This window comes from Molothrus ater, chromosome 1 (genome assembly GCF_012460135.2).
Source record: "Molothrus ater isolate BHLD 08-10-18 breed brown headed cowbird chromosome 1, BPBGC_Mater_1.1, whole genome shotgun sequence".
Classification (NCBI taxonomy): Eukaryota; Metazoa; Chordata; class Aves; order Passeriformes; family Icteridae; genus Molothrus; species Molothrus ater.
In genome coordinates, this window is record NC_050478.2 from 17,345,169 (window position 1) to 17,363,667 (window position 18,499).

Below are 18,499 nucleotides of genomic sequence, written 5' to 3' on the forward strand. Positions count from 1 at the left end.
GCCTCTCAGCCAGCATGCCCCAAACTATTATGGATTTATGAGTCACAAATAACAGTGAAGTCCACACATGGAGAAAACAGCCCTTCAGCTAGCAAGCCCTAAACTATTATGGGTTTGAGGAACAGCCAACAGTGAGGTCCACCAGAGGCATATTCTGAAGAGCTGATGCCATGGATGACCAGAAAGGTCCTGTGCTCTACATACACATGCTTCAGCCTCAGTCTGACTGACACTGGAGCTCACTTATTTTGCTTTCACACATATATCTGCCTTTTCTTTAAAATGTAAAAGGACTTGGTTTCACTCTGTGAGTTCCATTTCATTGCTCTGAAACACATGAAGCTCCAGTGAGCACCCCTGTCCAGTTTCAACTCTGTATTGTCTGGTTTGAAAATGCTTGACCTTCTCCTCCTAAAAAGCCTGCAGACAGTTCATAACAAGAGCAATTCACATTAACTACCCAATCGGAATATTAACTAAATCTCTGTCTGGGCAGGTTTGATTGTTGTGGGTTTTTTCAGTATAGGTAAAGAGACCTTGATCTGTTTTTTCACTCTAAAGCTACATGTTCAGCTCTGATTCACTAAATATCTGCATTTGGCTCTCACAGAAAAGTATGCAACATCTGAAAATAAAGACTGTAAGGAATACCCCACCTGCTCCTTTGAGATAAATGCAACCACTGTGGCTGCCTCCCTCTAGTCTAAACCAGCCTTGAGAAAGTTCATCTTTTTCTCTCTTTATGTCTGCAGAAAGTCCAATACACAGTGTTATGCATCATGGAAAGCAGGACAATGTGAGTCTTAGCACAAAGTCCATCAATCCTACTTCTACTCAGCTAAGCAGGGGCTTTGTTTTTGCCATCTCAAGGAGTTGTCTGAGATCCAGCTTCCGGCTCACAGAGTCTGTGGCTGTTCTGAGCTCCCAGAAAAACATGTCACACATCACCTCAGCTCTTGAAACCACTGCAGGGATGCCAACAGACATTATTATGTGAGATCTCCTTGATTTCAGGGGGAGCTGAGGCTACTCTCCCTTCCTCCATGTTGCGGGAGTCCCCTGTGCAAAGCTCATTTTTTGCAGTCTTGGACAAGGATATGAGATTGAGATCTGCAGGCAAAGAAAGACACTGACTATGTTTTTATGAGTCTAGTTTCAGATTTTATAAATAATCATAACTTTCTGTAGAGATTAGGAACAAAATATAAAAGGTACATTAATGTGTTCAATCTTCTCTGTCTATGCACGGTTGGGTTTTTTCCCTCTTCAAACTGCAATTATTAAATGAACTGAAGATTTTTTCCTCCTCACCCTTGTTTCATTTCAATAAAAAACTGATTTAATTTGAATTGTTCACCACTTTCTTTAGGCTCTTGAGGGTTTTGTGTGCTTTTTGTTTGGTTGTTTTTTTAATCCTTTTGCTCTCAGCATTAAAGTGGCATTTCAGATTATGCTGTGTAGGTCTTATGACAAATGATATTTCCTTGGGCTTTTTCTGTGTATAGAGGAAAGATGATGTAATTCCACACTTAGTAACATTTCTTCCAGCATTTCAGTAACCAGTCAAGCATATAGCTGGCCACTTTTTTTAACCTACATATTTTCAAACAAAACCATCTTGTTCCTCCCCTCCCCATTTACTACTGCTTTGTTGCAAAATGAGCCAAATATTATCCTAAGAAAATCTAAAATATGTTGTAATATGTTTTATTACATATGACTTATTTTTCTCATGAAAGTTAAGAGCTTTATAAGTATGTGCATTAATAGTGCCAAAGCACACCAAAAATAAAATATTGTGCATACAGCTACATTTCTTCTTATTTTTTTCAGGCACCATTTTACTAATAAAAACTGAAAATTAGGACATTTACACTATGAGTATTTTTCAAGATTTTCATTGTGAAAACAGGCATATTGAAATACCTTTTCAAGTAAAGCCATCTGTTTCTGACCTTTGCACTCAATAAAAGAAAAAACAGGGCAGATATTAGCTCCCTACTATTAGGAAAGACTTGTCTCACAGTGCCCAATCTGAGCAGACAACATTATGATCTAAACTGGGAGGCTGTACAACATCCCTTTATGATGATGTTCTGTGACAGCAGTATGCCCATTTTAGTGCCTGATGTGGTGAAGGAAGGGCCAGCCCTAGTAAATTGTACTAATCTCACATTTCACACACAGCAGGGACACTGCATTCATATATAATGACCTTGACCTTACCCCCAAGGACTTACACTCCCTTAGCTATTTCTTCCTTCTTTATTTGTGCCTTTAGTGTACACTTCACTACCAAAGCATCCTCATTGTGGTCTTCTGTAGATTAAGAACATGTAACTCCATCATTCCTTAAGGTAGTGTCTGGACCAAAGACTGCTCACACTGTTAACCCTACAGATCTAAGCAGGCCAAAATGCTTTGAATTATTTCCCAATCTTTTTTTAATCTCCTAGGGAAACAGATGTATAACAGCAGCAGTGTTTCATACTGCATTCCCCTTAAGCTCTCTGGATTTTGCCGTTCTTGTTCCATGTTGTATTATGAAAAAAGTGGCCTCTCCTTCCACATCTCTTTGCCCTAAAGTCTCATGTCAGTCTTTTATAATTCTACCTTTTTGAGTAGATCTGGAGGCAGCAGGTCCTAATGGTCCCAGGTTTTCCTTTAGCACCTTAAGCTTCACTTTGAGAAGAAGCCACTATTCCTGTCAGGATGCAAACAGTAGCTACTTCCCTCTCAACAGTAGTGGAGTTATAACTCAATTCCTCTGTAATTGCTGATACCCTTGACACTGATTTCTTTGTTTGCTTATTTCAGGTTGTATTGGTGTAATGATACATATCCAGGCAGAATATTTCAGACAGGTCAGTTGAAATGCATACAAAATGCTAAGAAAAACCTCAATCATGCAATTCCTTCATACTACAAAATGACAAAAGACAACAGGGAAAGAACAATATCAAATCAAGGCAATTCTGGTAGTCCAAATGGCAAACATCACAACACACTAGGTATGTAACTACATGCAACCACATATAGTGGAATCCCCACTAAGACTGTAAAAGGAGATCAAAGAGCTTCTCCCAGATTTAATTATTTATCATGAATAGAAAGCATAAAGACATTTAATTGAAAATGTTACTAACAGACCATAAGGACACCAATGGTGGGTTTGATGACTTTACAAGAGATGTTTCAGAAACTTTTTGAAACAACGTCAATATTCAAATTTCCTTATGCCTTATAAACTGACTCTAAAAGTAAACTTTTAAATTAAAAGAGCACAACAGTGAGCTGTTGTGAGAAAACCATGCTTGAGAACTTCTGGTCAGTGAGAAGAGCTCAAATTAAGTCTAGAACTAAAAATCAGATTCTGACCTATAAGATGGAAATAAAGAAATAGGAAACAAAGTTGAAATGATGAGTCAAAAGTATTAGAATTTTCAGCAGCATTTTATGTTGGAAGGTGCTATGTTATGAGGAAGCATGACTTGCTTTTTATAAATCCATGCCACCTCCTCCCTATCACCTTCTTGTCTAGAAATTTAGAAATTATTTCCAGGATTATTGGCTCCATCACATTCTGTGATTGAGATCATATGTGGGTCTGACCAGACTGTAGTTCTCTGAATCCTCCTTCTTGCCTTTCTTGAAGATTGGAATGAAAATAATTTTCTTCATTGCTTCAGGAATCTCCTCCAATCTCCAAGATGCTTCAAAGATTATTGGCAGTGATCTTGCAATGCCATCAGCCAGTCCCTCAGCACTCCTGGGTGCATCCCAACAGGCCCCATGGACTTGTGTCCATCTGATTCTTTTAAATGTTATCTAACCTGATCCCCCTTTACTGAAGGTACATTTGCCTTGCTCCAGACTTCCTTACTGGTCTCAGGGATCTGGGATTACAAGTTAAGACAAAGTGGCAAAGAAGAGATTCAGGGCCTCCCCCTTTGTCTTGTCCTTTCTGTATTATTTTGATGTACATAGTGTTTTACTGTTGAAAACTAGTGTTTCCCAAACCCTCAGGAAAACACACACTGTAGATGCAAATTTTTAACTGAAACAGACATATCCAAAAGATAACCAAAAGGCCCAGAAAGATCAAAAGCTTAATATTCAGGAAAACCATACATATAAACTGCCTGGGAGATGAAAAATCCATGGCATTTACTACAAAACCAAGAGACATGGAGTAAAAGGGGATAAAAAAGTTAATCTGTACTATCAAATACAGGGGGACAAATATAAATGGATGTTAACGAAATGAAAGTCCAGTGGCTTTCATGGTAAATTCACCATGAGGCTTCAAGACAAAGAAAAATTATTTTTAAGCATACAAGGAAAAAGATTAAAATCCTAAATCTGATACAGAATCATTAAAAGGTACATACTGATAATAAAATGACAAACAGTGCCCTAAATAAAAGGCAGAACATTCACTACATTTGTGAGATTTATAATCTTTTTTTCAAACAAAAGGGTTTGACCTCTTTCTTTAATAAATCCAAGATCTTTCATTTTACAGACTGGGCCTCCAGTAGAGCAGGTGACAAGGCTCCCCTCCACATGCTCCTGCCAGTTCAGTGCATCACACCACCAATGATTCTAATCAAATCTCATGCTTCAGGGCTTCAGCTGGTTTCCTGAGAGGGATGCACAGGAACATTTATTGTCCTGTTGCACAATTGGCCAGATATACTTGGATAGGAGAACTACTCTTCTCTAGAGCCTCAGGGACTTGTACAGCTACACACAATCTGGTACAGTATGATGGTGAGGAAATTCCTCCTTCTCAGATGCCGCCTTTCTTATACCTTTCATTTCAAACTGATGCTTTGATACCCAAAAAGGATGTTTTTTCTCCCTGTATGACTAGCAAAACTCTGGAGATTTTTCTCATTGTTCTATGACATGGTTTTCCTGTTATAATAATTCTGGAAACACCTATGCTGTTGGAACAGAATATTTAAAATACCTCGGGACTGGAATACTCCAGTATAAATATGTCACTGGGTTCCATCTTCAGGTAAAAAATGAATGGGATTTAGTACACACAGATGAGACTAGAGAGTTTCTAATAACCTCAAGAGATGACTGGTTTGTGACTCAAGACAAAACCAAGTGGCAGTCTTTGCTGGCCAGAAAGGTCTGTTTTCTCACTTCATGTGTCTCTGGCATCTGACACCAGCTTTCAGCATCAAGCTTCTTTAATGCTTAAGCCACCAGTGACATCCTTATGTGAATTAATAGAAGAAAATATTTGAAAGACCAAGTGAACAGCTTATCCTGGATATAGCATTTGGCCACATGATTTCTGGTTTTTATTACTGGACAGCACAAAGGTTTTCATTCAAACATGGCCCTCCCAAAAAATTTTCAGGTCTAAGCCTTCAACAAAGAATTAAACATTCAACAATGAAAAAGCTCCACAGCTCAAGTCAATGCAATCCATCTTATCCCTGCTAACCCTGGGTTGAAAAATTTGGAATTATTATTTTGATTGGGTTCAAAGCAGTTTGACAAGCTGCTCACGAAGAAAGATTTCTTTAAAGTCTTTTACTTTTATTGGCTTCTGCCATGTCTCCTGCTGCATTTTAGCAGCAACATGTGAATGTCATGCTATATGGTATGCAGAAATGACAACACAATAACAGCCTGGTTTTGATCTGAACCAGTGAAGCAGACAGCTTTATTATGGATGTATGCTAGAATGACTAAGACGAATACAAGGCTTGCTATGACTCATTGCCTAAAGTAAGCTAAGGGCAGAAAGAAAATTATTTTATTTTTGAACTTTCAAATTAAATTAAATTAATTAATTGTTTCATTTTTGCAGAATGATTCAGACAGCATTTATAGCTAATGCAGGGCAAGCACAAAAGAACACAGTAGGATATTCTGACTACTCCAGAATAAGTCATCTACAAAAGTTTGGAACACTACTCAAGGTCATGCTGAGCTCCTCTTCAGCATCAGCAGGACATGCATATGATGATATATATTAAAAGGGACAGAAACTGAAATGCCCCAACATTTGAACTTGGATCAGTCACAACTGACTTCTCAACCTATTCTCTGATCACAAGGTGGCTCTAGACTCCCTCCATTGCAGCCTGACCTGTGCCACATGCAATCTGAGCACCGTCCTTGGGAGCCTCTGCAATGCCACATGGCTCAGACACTTGCCAGGCTGAGCTGTGATCAGTCAACAAACTGCCTCTAACAAGGCAATTTGTGGTCATTTAGGTCATATCAGGAATGGCCATAGCACGTGTCACAGCAGGACAACACGAGAGCCGGTGAAGTGTCGTGGTGAAAGGATGACAGTGCTGGAGCTCCCTGCCCAACCTCTGACCAGAGATTGCAGATGCTCTTTTCCCCCCAGACCAGCAGAATGCTCCCTCATCCATCAGAAAACCAGGAGATCTGAACAATTAAGGAGATGGAATTATCAAGATGCAGTTGTACCATGGACTCAGTATTCCATGGAGGCTGTTCCCATTATTTGGACATGCTGTACAGGATAACTGATTTTACTTCTCTTGCTTTGTCATTACAGCAGCTGCTGGCTCAGATACACTTCAAAAATTCAACCTTTTTAGCCCATTCACAGAATTTTAAATGTTTTGGCCTGTATTTCTGTATCAGAATACACATAAATATCATGGAACAATACTTAACAGAAAGACCTGTGCATTCTAACTCATGTTGATCAATTGTTATTGATCACTAGTAGTGGTAAAGCACTACTAACAATCCATAATTTCTAAGGAAGAGTAGTATACCACTGAGACAATACAGGATGTTGGCAGAATAACTCTTTCCAGAGGGAAAAAATCCCAATAAATTTATTTTAATGACTCAATTGAATTATGGAATTAATAATTGCATTTAGTATTGCCCAAATGAAATTATGAATTCATTTTAAAGTAAACATAGAATGAATTGAAAAATATGCTACCAAAACTGTGTCTTGCCATTGATTAGTTTCACCAAATTGCAATTTGAATAACAACAATAATAAGGCCATCTAGGAATGCCAGTATCAAGATTTCTTTTTTTCTTAACTTTGAAATACTTCAGATAGCTTTAAAGGAACAATGATCATTCTCTCCATAGCAAAATAATAACCCAATTACATTCCAAACACTAAAGCTGACCTCTGTCTACCTGCAGCTCCCAAACTACAGAGAAGCAATAGTTCAAGTATTATACAAAGCAATATCAGTATGTCTAAATAGAGCAATACATATTCCATTCCCCAATTCATTCTTCCCTCAATGAGTTGTTCTCAGGGTAAATCTCTAGCTGACCCTGCCTACTGTCCATGATAAAACTGTGCTAGCTATATGCAAAGTGGGATATCTGAAACTGCATTTGGAATGCCAAGACAATATTCACACAAACTTCTACATCCAACATGACAAAAGCAGAAAAATGCAAACTAAATGTGTTTAAAGTGTGATAATCACCCTAGCTTCACTATATATTCCATTAATATTACAATAAATGTTTTAATTATGCAACCTATTTATCCACAGTGCTAAAGGAACACTTGAAGACATTCTATTAACTACAGCAACACAGCTTGTATTTTTCCACCCTCTGCCAGCAGCAGTGAGATTGCATTACCTTTTTTCCATGTTTTCCACTGGAACCTCCTTTACATATTAAAAAACATAGATCTTTCCTATGTATTGCTATTCCAGAGCCTCTAGTGATGGAGAGTTTTAGGTACTATTAACAAAACAACTAAGAAGAAACTGAAAATATACAGTTCCAACCCTTTCCAATATCCCCCTCCCCACAGTTACACCACTGGGCAAACTATGAGGAGTCATAGGATCTCTTGTGGCTAAAAGCAGGCTCGAATTCTAAAGATTTAATGAGTCTACCCACATTTTATTCTCCTTACAGGTACTTGAATATTTCTAATACCAATCTAGATGTCTGACTTTTTTTCCCAGGGACCTTTCCTGGTAATAACAGCAAAGGTCTAATTACATGTGATATGAAAGTATGTTTGATGCACAGACGGGCATGGCCTTCAGAAAGAAACAGTGCTGCTGGAAAAATATGCATTTCTTAAGTGGGGAAGTATAATTTATATTTTTTCCTGGACACTTCCAAGGCAACAGCTGCTCATCCTGAGATATTTCTAGTCTGGGAGAGCAGGTTTTAGTAGTCGTGAAGAAGTATGAGCTACCTGTCTCTTGGTAAAGACTATCAGCCTAAAGGTCAACCCTCAAAAATATAGCTAAAGAGAAATTTTCCATCAGCCTTACAGTCTCCTCTTTTTAGCTAAAAGAATCACTTTGCCATGTGACCGTAGGTGTTTCACATAGCTTTTAGTGGAAAAATAGTTCTTTCCTCCATGGCTTCTGAGACATCAGCAACTTGTCTAGTTTGCTGATAGAGAGTTGTGTCCTCTAGGATCCTCTTTGATTAAAAAATATATATATATATAAGCATGAAAAGCCCTGGCTTTTGAGCTCCCAGAAGCACTGAAATGGCAGGAGATTTCAGAAATAATTTCAAATCATTTCAAATGAAATGTCACTCAGGCGTTTTCAGACCAAAGTTAAAATAATAGTAATAATAATAATAATAATAATAATAATAATAATAATAATAATAATAATAATAATATCTCTTCTCCCATTTTGAAACCACACATTATAGAGCTGTGGCTTAGACTAACATTAATGTGTGAAAGGTCCTGCGCAGCATCCTGATTTCAAGAAAAGAAACTGAATTGAGAGGGACTATCCAAAGAAGCAAGTATTTGTCAGCAGAAGCAGATGTTACACCCTTAGTATCCCATGAAAATGGTTGCACATTATAAGATGCAGATGAATGTATGAATTTTTATTACAGATGAGGTGTGCTATGTGTTCAAGTGACTCCAGGCCAGCTTTTTTAACTGATGAAAAAAGATCAGACACTTAGATATTTAAGCAGAAAAGTCTGCATATAAATTTGTCACTTGACTTTCAAAAGGTATCTGGCATTAAATTAATTTCTTTAAATTTCATTACATTAATTTCCTGCACCTTTAGAGGCTAAAATTTCATTTGAAATCTGTCTTTTTAACATCAATCCGCTGTGTGCCACAAAAGTTCTGAAACAGATGTAAACGACTTTCTCCACAGAACAGTAATAAGAAACTGAATATAATTAGGAATATTTATCAAAAAAAGGAATTTAATTCACACCTTACTTGACTCCAGTTCTTTCTATATAACAGATTACATAGCAGTCACTCTTTAAAGTGCTAAAACGAATTTAATGTAAATGTATATTTTTCTATCAAATCTCTATCTTATACTGAAAACATAGCAGCTACACTTGAATATAATTCAAATATATAATGTGGTAGAGGGTATTCCTTGCTTGAAGCCTAATTGCTGCAATTCTCAGGCAGAACATCCTACCTCAAAGCTTTTCTATCAGAACAGCTTAGGAGCTAATTCCCACAAAAGTTCAGGTAGTGAAAATGCCTTCAGTCAGCCTTGTCTTACAAAGAAAATATGGACTATTAATGTATTTAGAAGTTTAATGGCTTTTTAGACTGAATCTGACATTCTCACAGTAGATCCCCTTGGCTGGTACTCATTTTCTGTAAAAAATAAAAATATTTTTGTTTCTCTCTGCTGATCTAAATTATCATACCAGATGGATGCTAAGCCAGAGGATGCATCCCTGGTAACAGTATTTCAAAATTTTTGTGGCTTGGACAGTTTAAACTCAAACTTTATCTGACAGTTCCTTGATAAGCAATTGAGCTCCAGAAGCATTGTTGTGGGATGTTACAGAATGTCCTGGGTTGCAAGGGACCTTAAAGATCATCTAGTTCAAACTCATCTGCCATGGCAGGAACATTGTTCACTAGACCAGGTTTCTCAGAGGCCCACCCAGACCATCCAGCCTGGCCCTGAACACTTCTAGGGATAGAGCATCCACAACTTCTCTGGGCAAAAAACTCTTCTAGTGCCTCACCACCCTCACTGCAAAGATATTTTTTTTCCTAATATCTAATCTAAACTTACTCTTTTTCAGTTTGAAGCCATTCCCTGTTGTCCTGTCCCTACATGCTCTTAACTCTTGGAGTTACTCTCCAACTTTCTTCTAGGCTTCCTTTAGGTATTTGACATAATCATTAATCTATATTGGGATTGGGTGTTTCTTAGATACGAGAATGTTACTGGGGTGATTAAACAATATTGCAGCAGAATTTTAAGGGAAAGCAAAAATTTTACTCTTCAAACCAGTCTGAGTGAGGCATGGGTGTGGGGCTGTGGTATTCTTTCAAAATCTATCTCTTTAACTGTTACTACCTCTAGCAAGGCAAACTGTTCAGAGTTAGCCTGGATTTTGGAAGAGCTTTTCCCTACATTTTCTGTGTCACCTCAAGCAATTCAGTCTCTCAAAGTTTCAGATCCCCAGCTGTTAACTGGGAATTAAAGTAATTTACTTCTCCATAAGGGTGTTGTGATGGTTATCCATTACAGACTGTGCAGTGTTCAGAAACTATGGTTCCAGCATACATAAATACCTATGATACAATGACCACAAAGCAATGTGTATAAATTGTGTCACAAAATGAAGCTTCTGAAAAGTTTGTACTTCTGAGAAGTTTGTACCGCAGTGCAGGAAGGACTCACCATGGCAGAACACTATACACCAAGTTCAAAGAGTACAAAAGCAATGAAGGAAAAAAAGCCATTTTCAAACATGATTTAATTCACTAGAAGGTAATTGTTTTTTCACTTATGACTCTTAAAATGTTCCTAAATGTACTTTAAAAAGAGGACAAAAAAAGCTAAATGATTGCACAGCACACACAGACTAAGAACAGGTCTTTTTCTAGTTTTGTGTTCCATAAGGCACTTCACAAGCCCATGTTTCAGACACAGGGTTTATGTTTAGAAGAAAGAAAACCACCATCAATAGTATCTGGGAGGACAGCAAAGGCTTCTTCAGGAACATCTCATCAGCATCCAGCATGCAAGAGGATGGTGCAGATAACTTTAGCTTGGGGAAGGCTCACTTCCTTGGTCATGTGTGTTTGGTGGTTGAAGGAGTCCTTGGTTCCCTGCCTCTGTTCTCCTCTCCACACAGAAAAGCTGTTTGCATGCTAGAAAGGGTGACGTGATTATTTGGGTTGGAATTTTTTGTGTTTGTTTGCCCCATTTAATAATTGGTTCAGCCTAAATCAAAAATTTTGCTTCCTCTGAGTATTTACTGGGTGAAAAAGACACTATGCCTCCATGTCTATCTTACTCTGTAGCCTGTCATTTTTATAGGCATGTATAATAAAAGATCACTGAGTTTAAGTCCCAGATCCAATAAATGTTTATGTACAACAGTCTGTAGCAATGCCAACATGAGAGATTTTTATCAACTCACATTCCTGGCTAAAAAATGATCTTGGAATCTGATTAATGTGGGATTAAATCCCCTTAAGTAGAAGATACAAATCCCACAAATCCCAGCTGAATACCTTAAGCAGCAGCTTGAATGGTGAATGGTACATCTTCCATGATGATTTTATGAAGACTATAAATTTATTCCATCTGAAACTACTCATTATTGGCTTCAGATTGTTTTTCTTCCTGGGGAGGTGGGGGAAAGCCAGGGAAAATATCAATCTACTCCAAAGTTAAAATGCCATTTGTATATTCCTTTGAGAGGACAGACTGCAGCTATTGCAGGCTCCTTTTGAGCCCACATAAATGTGTGTGTAGGTATATTTGTTTCTTGTGCATGTTCTAATCTGTATTTTGGCATCACAATTTTCCCACAAGAATTGAAGATTATTTTTAAATTACAGCCTTATCAGGAGATTGCAGTACCTGGGGAATAAAAAATTCAGGTCCTCATCCCTACAGCTTGTAAGTTTTGATAGCTGCATAAGTGATTTAATTTTCAGAAGCATTGATCCACTAATTGCCTCCAGCACCTTAAAATTTTTTTCCACAACAAATTAAAAGTCTGTGTGCAAAAAATACTTTAAAAAAGCAACATTGGTTATCCAAGTGATTTTTAACAAAGAATTAACACAGTTAGTATTTTCTGGTTTATTTACTCTATTTTCCATACTTCAGGTGTAAAACATTGTACATATAAGTAAACATAACATACCAAAATCCACAAGCTTGACTCCTCCTTCAGTGGTCAAAAGGATATTATTTCCCTTAATATCACGGTGGATAGTTTTGTTTTCATGCAAGTGCTGCAGTCCCTGGAAGGCGAGATGTAAACATGAACTTTTAACAACAGCTCTGTCCTCCATACTACATTTGCAGAAACAACAAGGTAGTGGAAAAGAATGAAAAGTACTTGAAACATTTTTTTAATCCAAAACCACAGGGATGTCATTCTTACTGCAAAACCACTTGCCACATGACAAGGAAAAATATTCTTTCATTGCCCTACTTTATGACAAATACAAATTTTAAGATGAGAGCATGAAAATATCATTATAAACCTACATATAATAACTTCAAACCATAAACTCAAAGAAAACTACTGAGACCTAAATTCCACCAGAGAAAGTAAAATTTCAGTTATAAGAAAATGATAAATAAAGACAGTTGATCCTAATGAGCAGAACCAAATTCTTGTAGCAGGGTTTGAATTTGTTAGATATGTGGATTATTTTACTTTAAAAACAGTTTGGATCCAGACATAGGGGGCTGAACAGTATTTTGATGGTATTTCTGCTATTTCTTAAAAGAAAAGCAATTTTGATAGCAAACTGCATTTGCTAAGAAAATTGATCAATGGTCAGAAATGAATTTCCATTCTCTTACTAGTGAAATGAACAGATTAACTGCTGTTTACCTTGTTTGCTTAAAAAGAACCATCCTAATTACACATTGCCTTGATTTCATTAAACACGGCTATAATACAAGATAGTGAGCTGTGTTAGTGGGGACATGATCTTCATTCATTTAAAGAAAAAGTATGAGCTGAATATTGACTGTCCTTTCATTGAAAGCCTATCTTACCATCAGAGCTTCACGTAAAATGTAAGCAATTATAAGTTCATTCATCCTTTCGCCTCTCTTCAGAAATCCCTTCACAAGATCAGTCACAGATCCACCATTGCACAGCTACAAAACATAAGGGGAATATAAAAACGAATTAAGGAGTGTTGTAGTAGCCACCTGGTTTTCATTTTCAGTATTTTTTTATATCTGTAGCCAAATGAGATTCTACTAAACTGACAAACCACAAATTTGTCCTTAAGTCTACTATTTACACAAACAACATACACAGCAATTTTTGCCAATTATTTTTCACTACTTTCTGTATTTAATACTTCTTGTCCAAACACAAGTATAGTAGTGTATCTCTTTGTTTTCCTATATCCATGATTGCTTTTCACTGAAACAGAAGTAGATTACAATGCAATAAATTAGCTGTGAAGGCATGTTTTGTGGGGCATACTAATTGCTTCTTATATTCATCATGTGGAACTCGCTACCAATGCAGATTATTGCAACATCAATTCTCAGGTACAAAAGCTATGCACAGAAAAAATGGATTTAAGTCATCAGTAGACAGGCAGCAGAAAAATTTCCGCAGCATGAAACCTACCAAGGGTAAAGCTGCCTTTTTTGCCAAGCAGCACTTAATTCCTAGCATAGGGAGATGTGATACACAAGGCATGGGCATTGTGGAATATGATGAAAGCACTGTGGAAAGAAAGGTCACCCACTGAAACAAGGTGTGCTGTGGGTGTAGGATTAATTATAGCCCTTGTTGCATCAGCCCTGTCAGCTCCTTGTTCCAGATGTAGAGCCACAGTCTGCTCTGGACAATCCTCTCCCAGTCTCCAGAGGAGAGAGCCCAGCCAGACTCCTGCACACCCCTGTCCTGTCCCATTTATGTGGGGAGAAGAGACCTGGCCTTGCTCTCTAGAAATGATAGTGAGCACACATTACCAGCAGATTAGTTTCGACTGCTGTACTTCATATGTTCATTTTTATAATTTACAATTTTTCTGCTGGAATAAGCAACGATGTAACTTTAGTGGGTACCTACTACTGTAGGAGTTACACGTCTGCAAAGATGAAGTAGGCACTTAAGCCCTTAAACTATCCATAATGCACCTGACAATACTCATTGATTGAACAGCCATTTGCCTCTGTAAAGGAGTAGCTGCTTCCAATAAAACAGTAAAATAAACTTTTATTCTTACACAGTATTATCATCTAGTAGCTTTTCCCATGAAACTAAATTTCCATGTAAGCTATTTTAACAATGCAGCACAAAACAGTAATTCCTTTGCACTACATTTAAAGTATATTCAAATCAAGAGCATAATTTACCAGTAAAACCTTTCAACTGCAGAATTCTAGACATCAGATTCTTTTGTATATGAGTATTTTTCATCTGTTCTTCTTTACCCCTACATTTTTTCTGTGCTACAATTAAAAAAATATTTGCACCTTACAGTAAGAAGCATTTTTTATCCCTTTCTACTCAAACATAACAATAATTCTCTGACTACCTTTGAAACCCCTAGGCTGCTCTGAACTTGCACCACAGGAATGCCTACAGAAATGCCATTCAATACATAACACTTGTTGCAAGATGTTTCCCCCATCAGGGCAGCAAAGCCTCTGGTCTGACAGGGGCTGAGCTCTGTGGCATCAGTCCTGGAACTCACTTAACCTCACCCTTACCTAAGTGGGACAATATGCATGCTTAGAGAGGGAAGAACTCCTATGCTTAAATGATGGGATTAAATGCTTTGCTGGATAAGGATCAGAGTCCCAAGTAGGATTTCATTTATTGCCATTAGCCATGCTGGTCTGCCTTCTACACTGACTTTTTCAAGTTAGTTTTGTTTTCACAATGACATTTTTTTCAGGGTTTCTATCATTTTAACTTTGGCACATCACTGACATATTTAATCAAATCAAAAGGATTATGAAAATTCTGGTTAATTTAAAGCTCTTGAATTCAGAGCACTGAAACTGTCTGACAAGTAACAAACCAATTATGAAATACATTACACATATGATATTCTTCAAATTATTTTTCTTCATTATCTCATCTTATATTTTGCCTCTAACAGATGGATCTTTTTTCTTTACAGAGCTGCATACCTGTTCAGTGTAAAGAATACCAATGCATAAATGAATATATTCTTTTTGAAGGCAGAAGAAGTGAGAAACTACATCTCAGAAATCACCCTCTTTAAAGCTTGGGCAGTAAAGCCAATACTGAAGTTATTTGCCTGGGTCAGCAATATTAATATTCCCTTTCTTTAACATGTTGCTCTAACTAATTTTTCTACTACTCTCATAAGATATAAATCTTCATTACGAGATAAATATCTGCATTGCAAGGTAAAACTTACTGAAAATATTGGGTAAGGTAAGATACTAAAACTGTGATTATTTTAGACAAAACAAAAACTGAACTGGGGTATATAAAAGGTCAGCTAAAAAGGTCTTGAAATAAAGAACCCAGAAGTCAGCCCTACCACCATGGAAACCCTCCACCAAATCCCAGGGCAGGGTGGCTGCTTAGACAAAGCTCAGCTGAGGATGTTCTAGAGCTGTACTACTTTCTCTTACATCAGACAATAAATATTTTTCTGAGACCCGCAGCATAGGAGGAAGAGGGGAAAAAAGGCTGGGTATTAGACCGCAAGCAGCTATAAGGAGGAAAAGGGATTATTGGAATACAACCGCAATTAGAAAAGGAGATTATGGCAGACACTGCATGTGTGTGCTCTACACTGTGTGGGCAGGAGGGGGAATGATGACGACAACGATGACACAGGTAAGTATTAACTTTGTTCTATTTTTATCATCATGGGTAAAATCTTGTATCTGCCCTAATTTCCTATCTCTACTGTGCATTTTTTGGAGGTGAAGCTGCCATATGTCCCTAAAACCTGCACACAACTAAAGCTGAAATGGTGATTCTTTCTCCTGACTCAGGTTATCAAGCTGCATGTGTACTCAATCCAGAGGTATCATACACACTTCAAAAAATCCCTCTCCTAACGAGTCTGGCTTTTCTATCTCAAAACAAGAAGCTACAGAAAGTTACAATACTCCTTCCCAATACAGAGATGGACCATGCTTGCTTGGGAGTCTGAGTAGAAAGGAAATAAATTATCCTTGGGGATGTTGATCAAGATCTAGTCTATAGAAACTTAGAGGAGTAAAAAACACTAAATTATTTTTAAAAATCACATAACCTTGATTTGTACAATCCTTTAATGAGAGATTATGGGATAAATGTTATTTAGCAGTACTGCCAGACAGAAAGTTTCCTGGGGTGTTGTTAAATATTGCAGCTTATAATTATGATATCTGCTGCTTCTTAGTAGTATGCTGTCCACAGTAAAAACACTGTTAAGCCTCTTAGTAAAGCTGCTCAGTTCAAGTTAAGTCAACTGAAATGCTTGGATGACAAGAAATCATGAAGACAACAGACATAATTTTTAAAAAAGATCTTTCCAGTTTTCAGTGAAGCATGAGGTGAAGGGAGGTGCTGGTGGCTATTACTTTGTTGCAAACATTGTGAACTTACATGACCAAGCAGCTGATCAGTCTGTGCCATTTGCTCTACAGCATTTGCTAAAATCTCCTCAGAACAACTTGATGACAAGCACTAAGCAAAGAACAACAGATGCACAGAGAACTTGGGACAGCCATAGAGCAGGAGCTACATGTCTGCCTGAGCTCTGCCCCAGGGCTGCTCCCTACCCTGAAGGTCAAAGCAAGTCTCCAAATCAAATGACCTTTCACCTGTCATGAGACATGACCTCTTCAGGGAGGAGAGGATCATAACTATTTTTCTGTCCCACACTAGAAACCTCCACACATTCACACACATTCTCTTGCATACACAGAAACATTTCTTGTGGTTTATATCAGATGGAAGCCCCAATTTTGCTTTGAATATACTCAGATTAAAGGACAGACTCTTGGAATGTCCAGCCTGTGAGACAGAGGAAGGGAAGATATTCATGGCTGTCCCACAGGGAAGTAACTTAGAAATGTCAGAACTTTGCACATGGGCAATTTTCATCAAATTAATATTAGTCACTTATTCTATTGTCCCCTTGTGATTTAGAGGTATTTTTTCCTTACCAACAATTTTTTCAGTGCTTGCATCAATACAATGCAAATATTATGTGCAAAAACAAGCAACTAAAAGGAGGGTAAATTGAAGGCTTGAGGCTACCTAAAATAAGGTGGAGAAGACAGAGACAGAATCTTCCTAGTGTCACACAGCAAAGGATGAGAGGCAAAACCCCCCCCACTGCAAGACAGAAGATTCCTACTGGACATAAATGAAAAATTTTCCCACTCAGTTAAGCACTGGGAGAGATTACACAGGAGTCTGTGTTATGTCCATCCTTGGAGATATTCAAACTTGAATTGAAAAGACAAACCTGTAACATTTCAGTTAATAGTGTCTGAGCAAGGGGTTGGACCAAAAAACTTCCAAAGGTCCCTTCCATGCTGTACTTTTATATGGTTCAGAATTTATTAATTTTACAATATTCAGCTCCTAGTCTGGATTTTCAGAAAGCAGAAAGAGTGGGAAAGAACAAAGGAAATCTTGCATACCTAAACCAATGGAAAGAAAAATTTAATAGAAAGCTTGATCAATTAAAAATCTGCCTTCAAGAGCTGTAGCTCTGATGGCCATGCATAGCTCTACCAAAAGAGGTGCTTAGGAATCTCCTACAGTGGCAGAAAAGGGCTCCTCCCTTATGATTTTCTGGCACTCAAAAAGGCAAAGACTCAGAGTGAGATGACATGCAGTTCTCCACCCACCCATCTGCCACAACCATGCGCCACTGTAATCGAGCTATTAGTATGCTAAGCTATCTTAAGCAAAAAAAAATAAATATAGAAAAGTATGATCCTAAACCCATGAAATCTCACTAAAAATTGCCATTGCATCACAGTCATGCAGATGTTCTTTTTAAGTCTTAGTCACTCTTCACCTGACCCAGTTACACATTTCTCCTCTTCAGCTCCTCTCAATTCTGATGCCCATTGAAGATTTAGTATCAGCTCCCCTATTAAGAAAACCATCAGCTGCACTTTTGCTGGGGCTATTAGAGCCTTTAATCATCCAACTGCTCCTGACTTATGCATCTGTACTAAGCTGTCAGGTACTGTTTGCTTGCATCCTGCAGTTGTCAAGGTGCTTTCATCTTCCTTCACTAGCTTGGATGCAAACAATGGGACAACTACAATTACTTCCTTCCCTATCTTTACAGGCTGCTCAGACCTAAATGACTGGGCAGCACATCACACAATGCACAATTTATGTCATGAATGAATTACAGTTATGAAAGAAAGTCCAACCTTGCTTTAATGTTATCACATATAGGAATGCTATCAGCACCATAGGCACTAATCTCTATTTTTTTCCCTGTTCTTGGAATAGATCAATAATCTGACCTGCTCTCCTAAGCAGCACTGCCAGTCTCTGAGCTGACTGCACC

General features: G+C 37.8%; 1 protein-coding gene across 1 annotated transcript in view; it reads right to left on the reverse strand.

Moving 5' to 3' along the window:
• MYO3A (myosin IIIA) overlaps window positions 1-18,499 on the reverse strand; it is a 112,077-nt gene that overhangs the window by 68,357 nt on the left and 25,221 nt on the right. Inside the window, exons 4-5 of the mRNA XM_036379010.2 lie at window positions 13,014-13,118; window positions 12,145-12,244 (exon numbers count right to left, since the gene is read on the reverse strand). Of these exons, the coding sequence (XP_036234903.1) occupies window positions 12,145-12,244; window positions 13,014-13,118 (205 nt within the window). The remainder of the gene's footprint in view (window positions 1-12,144; window positions 12,245-13,013; window positions 13,119-18,499) is intronic.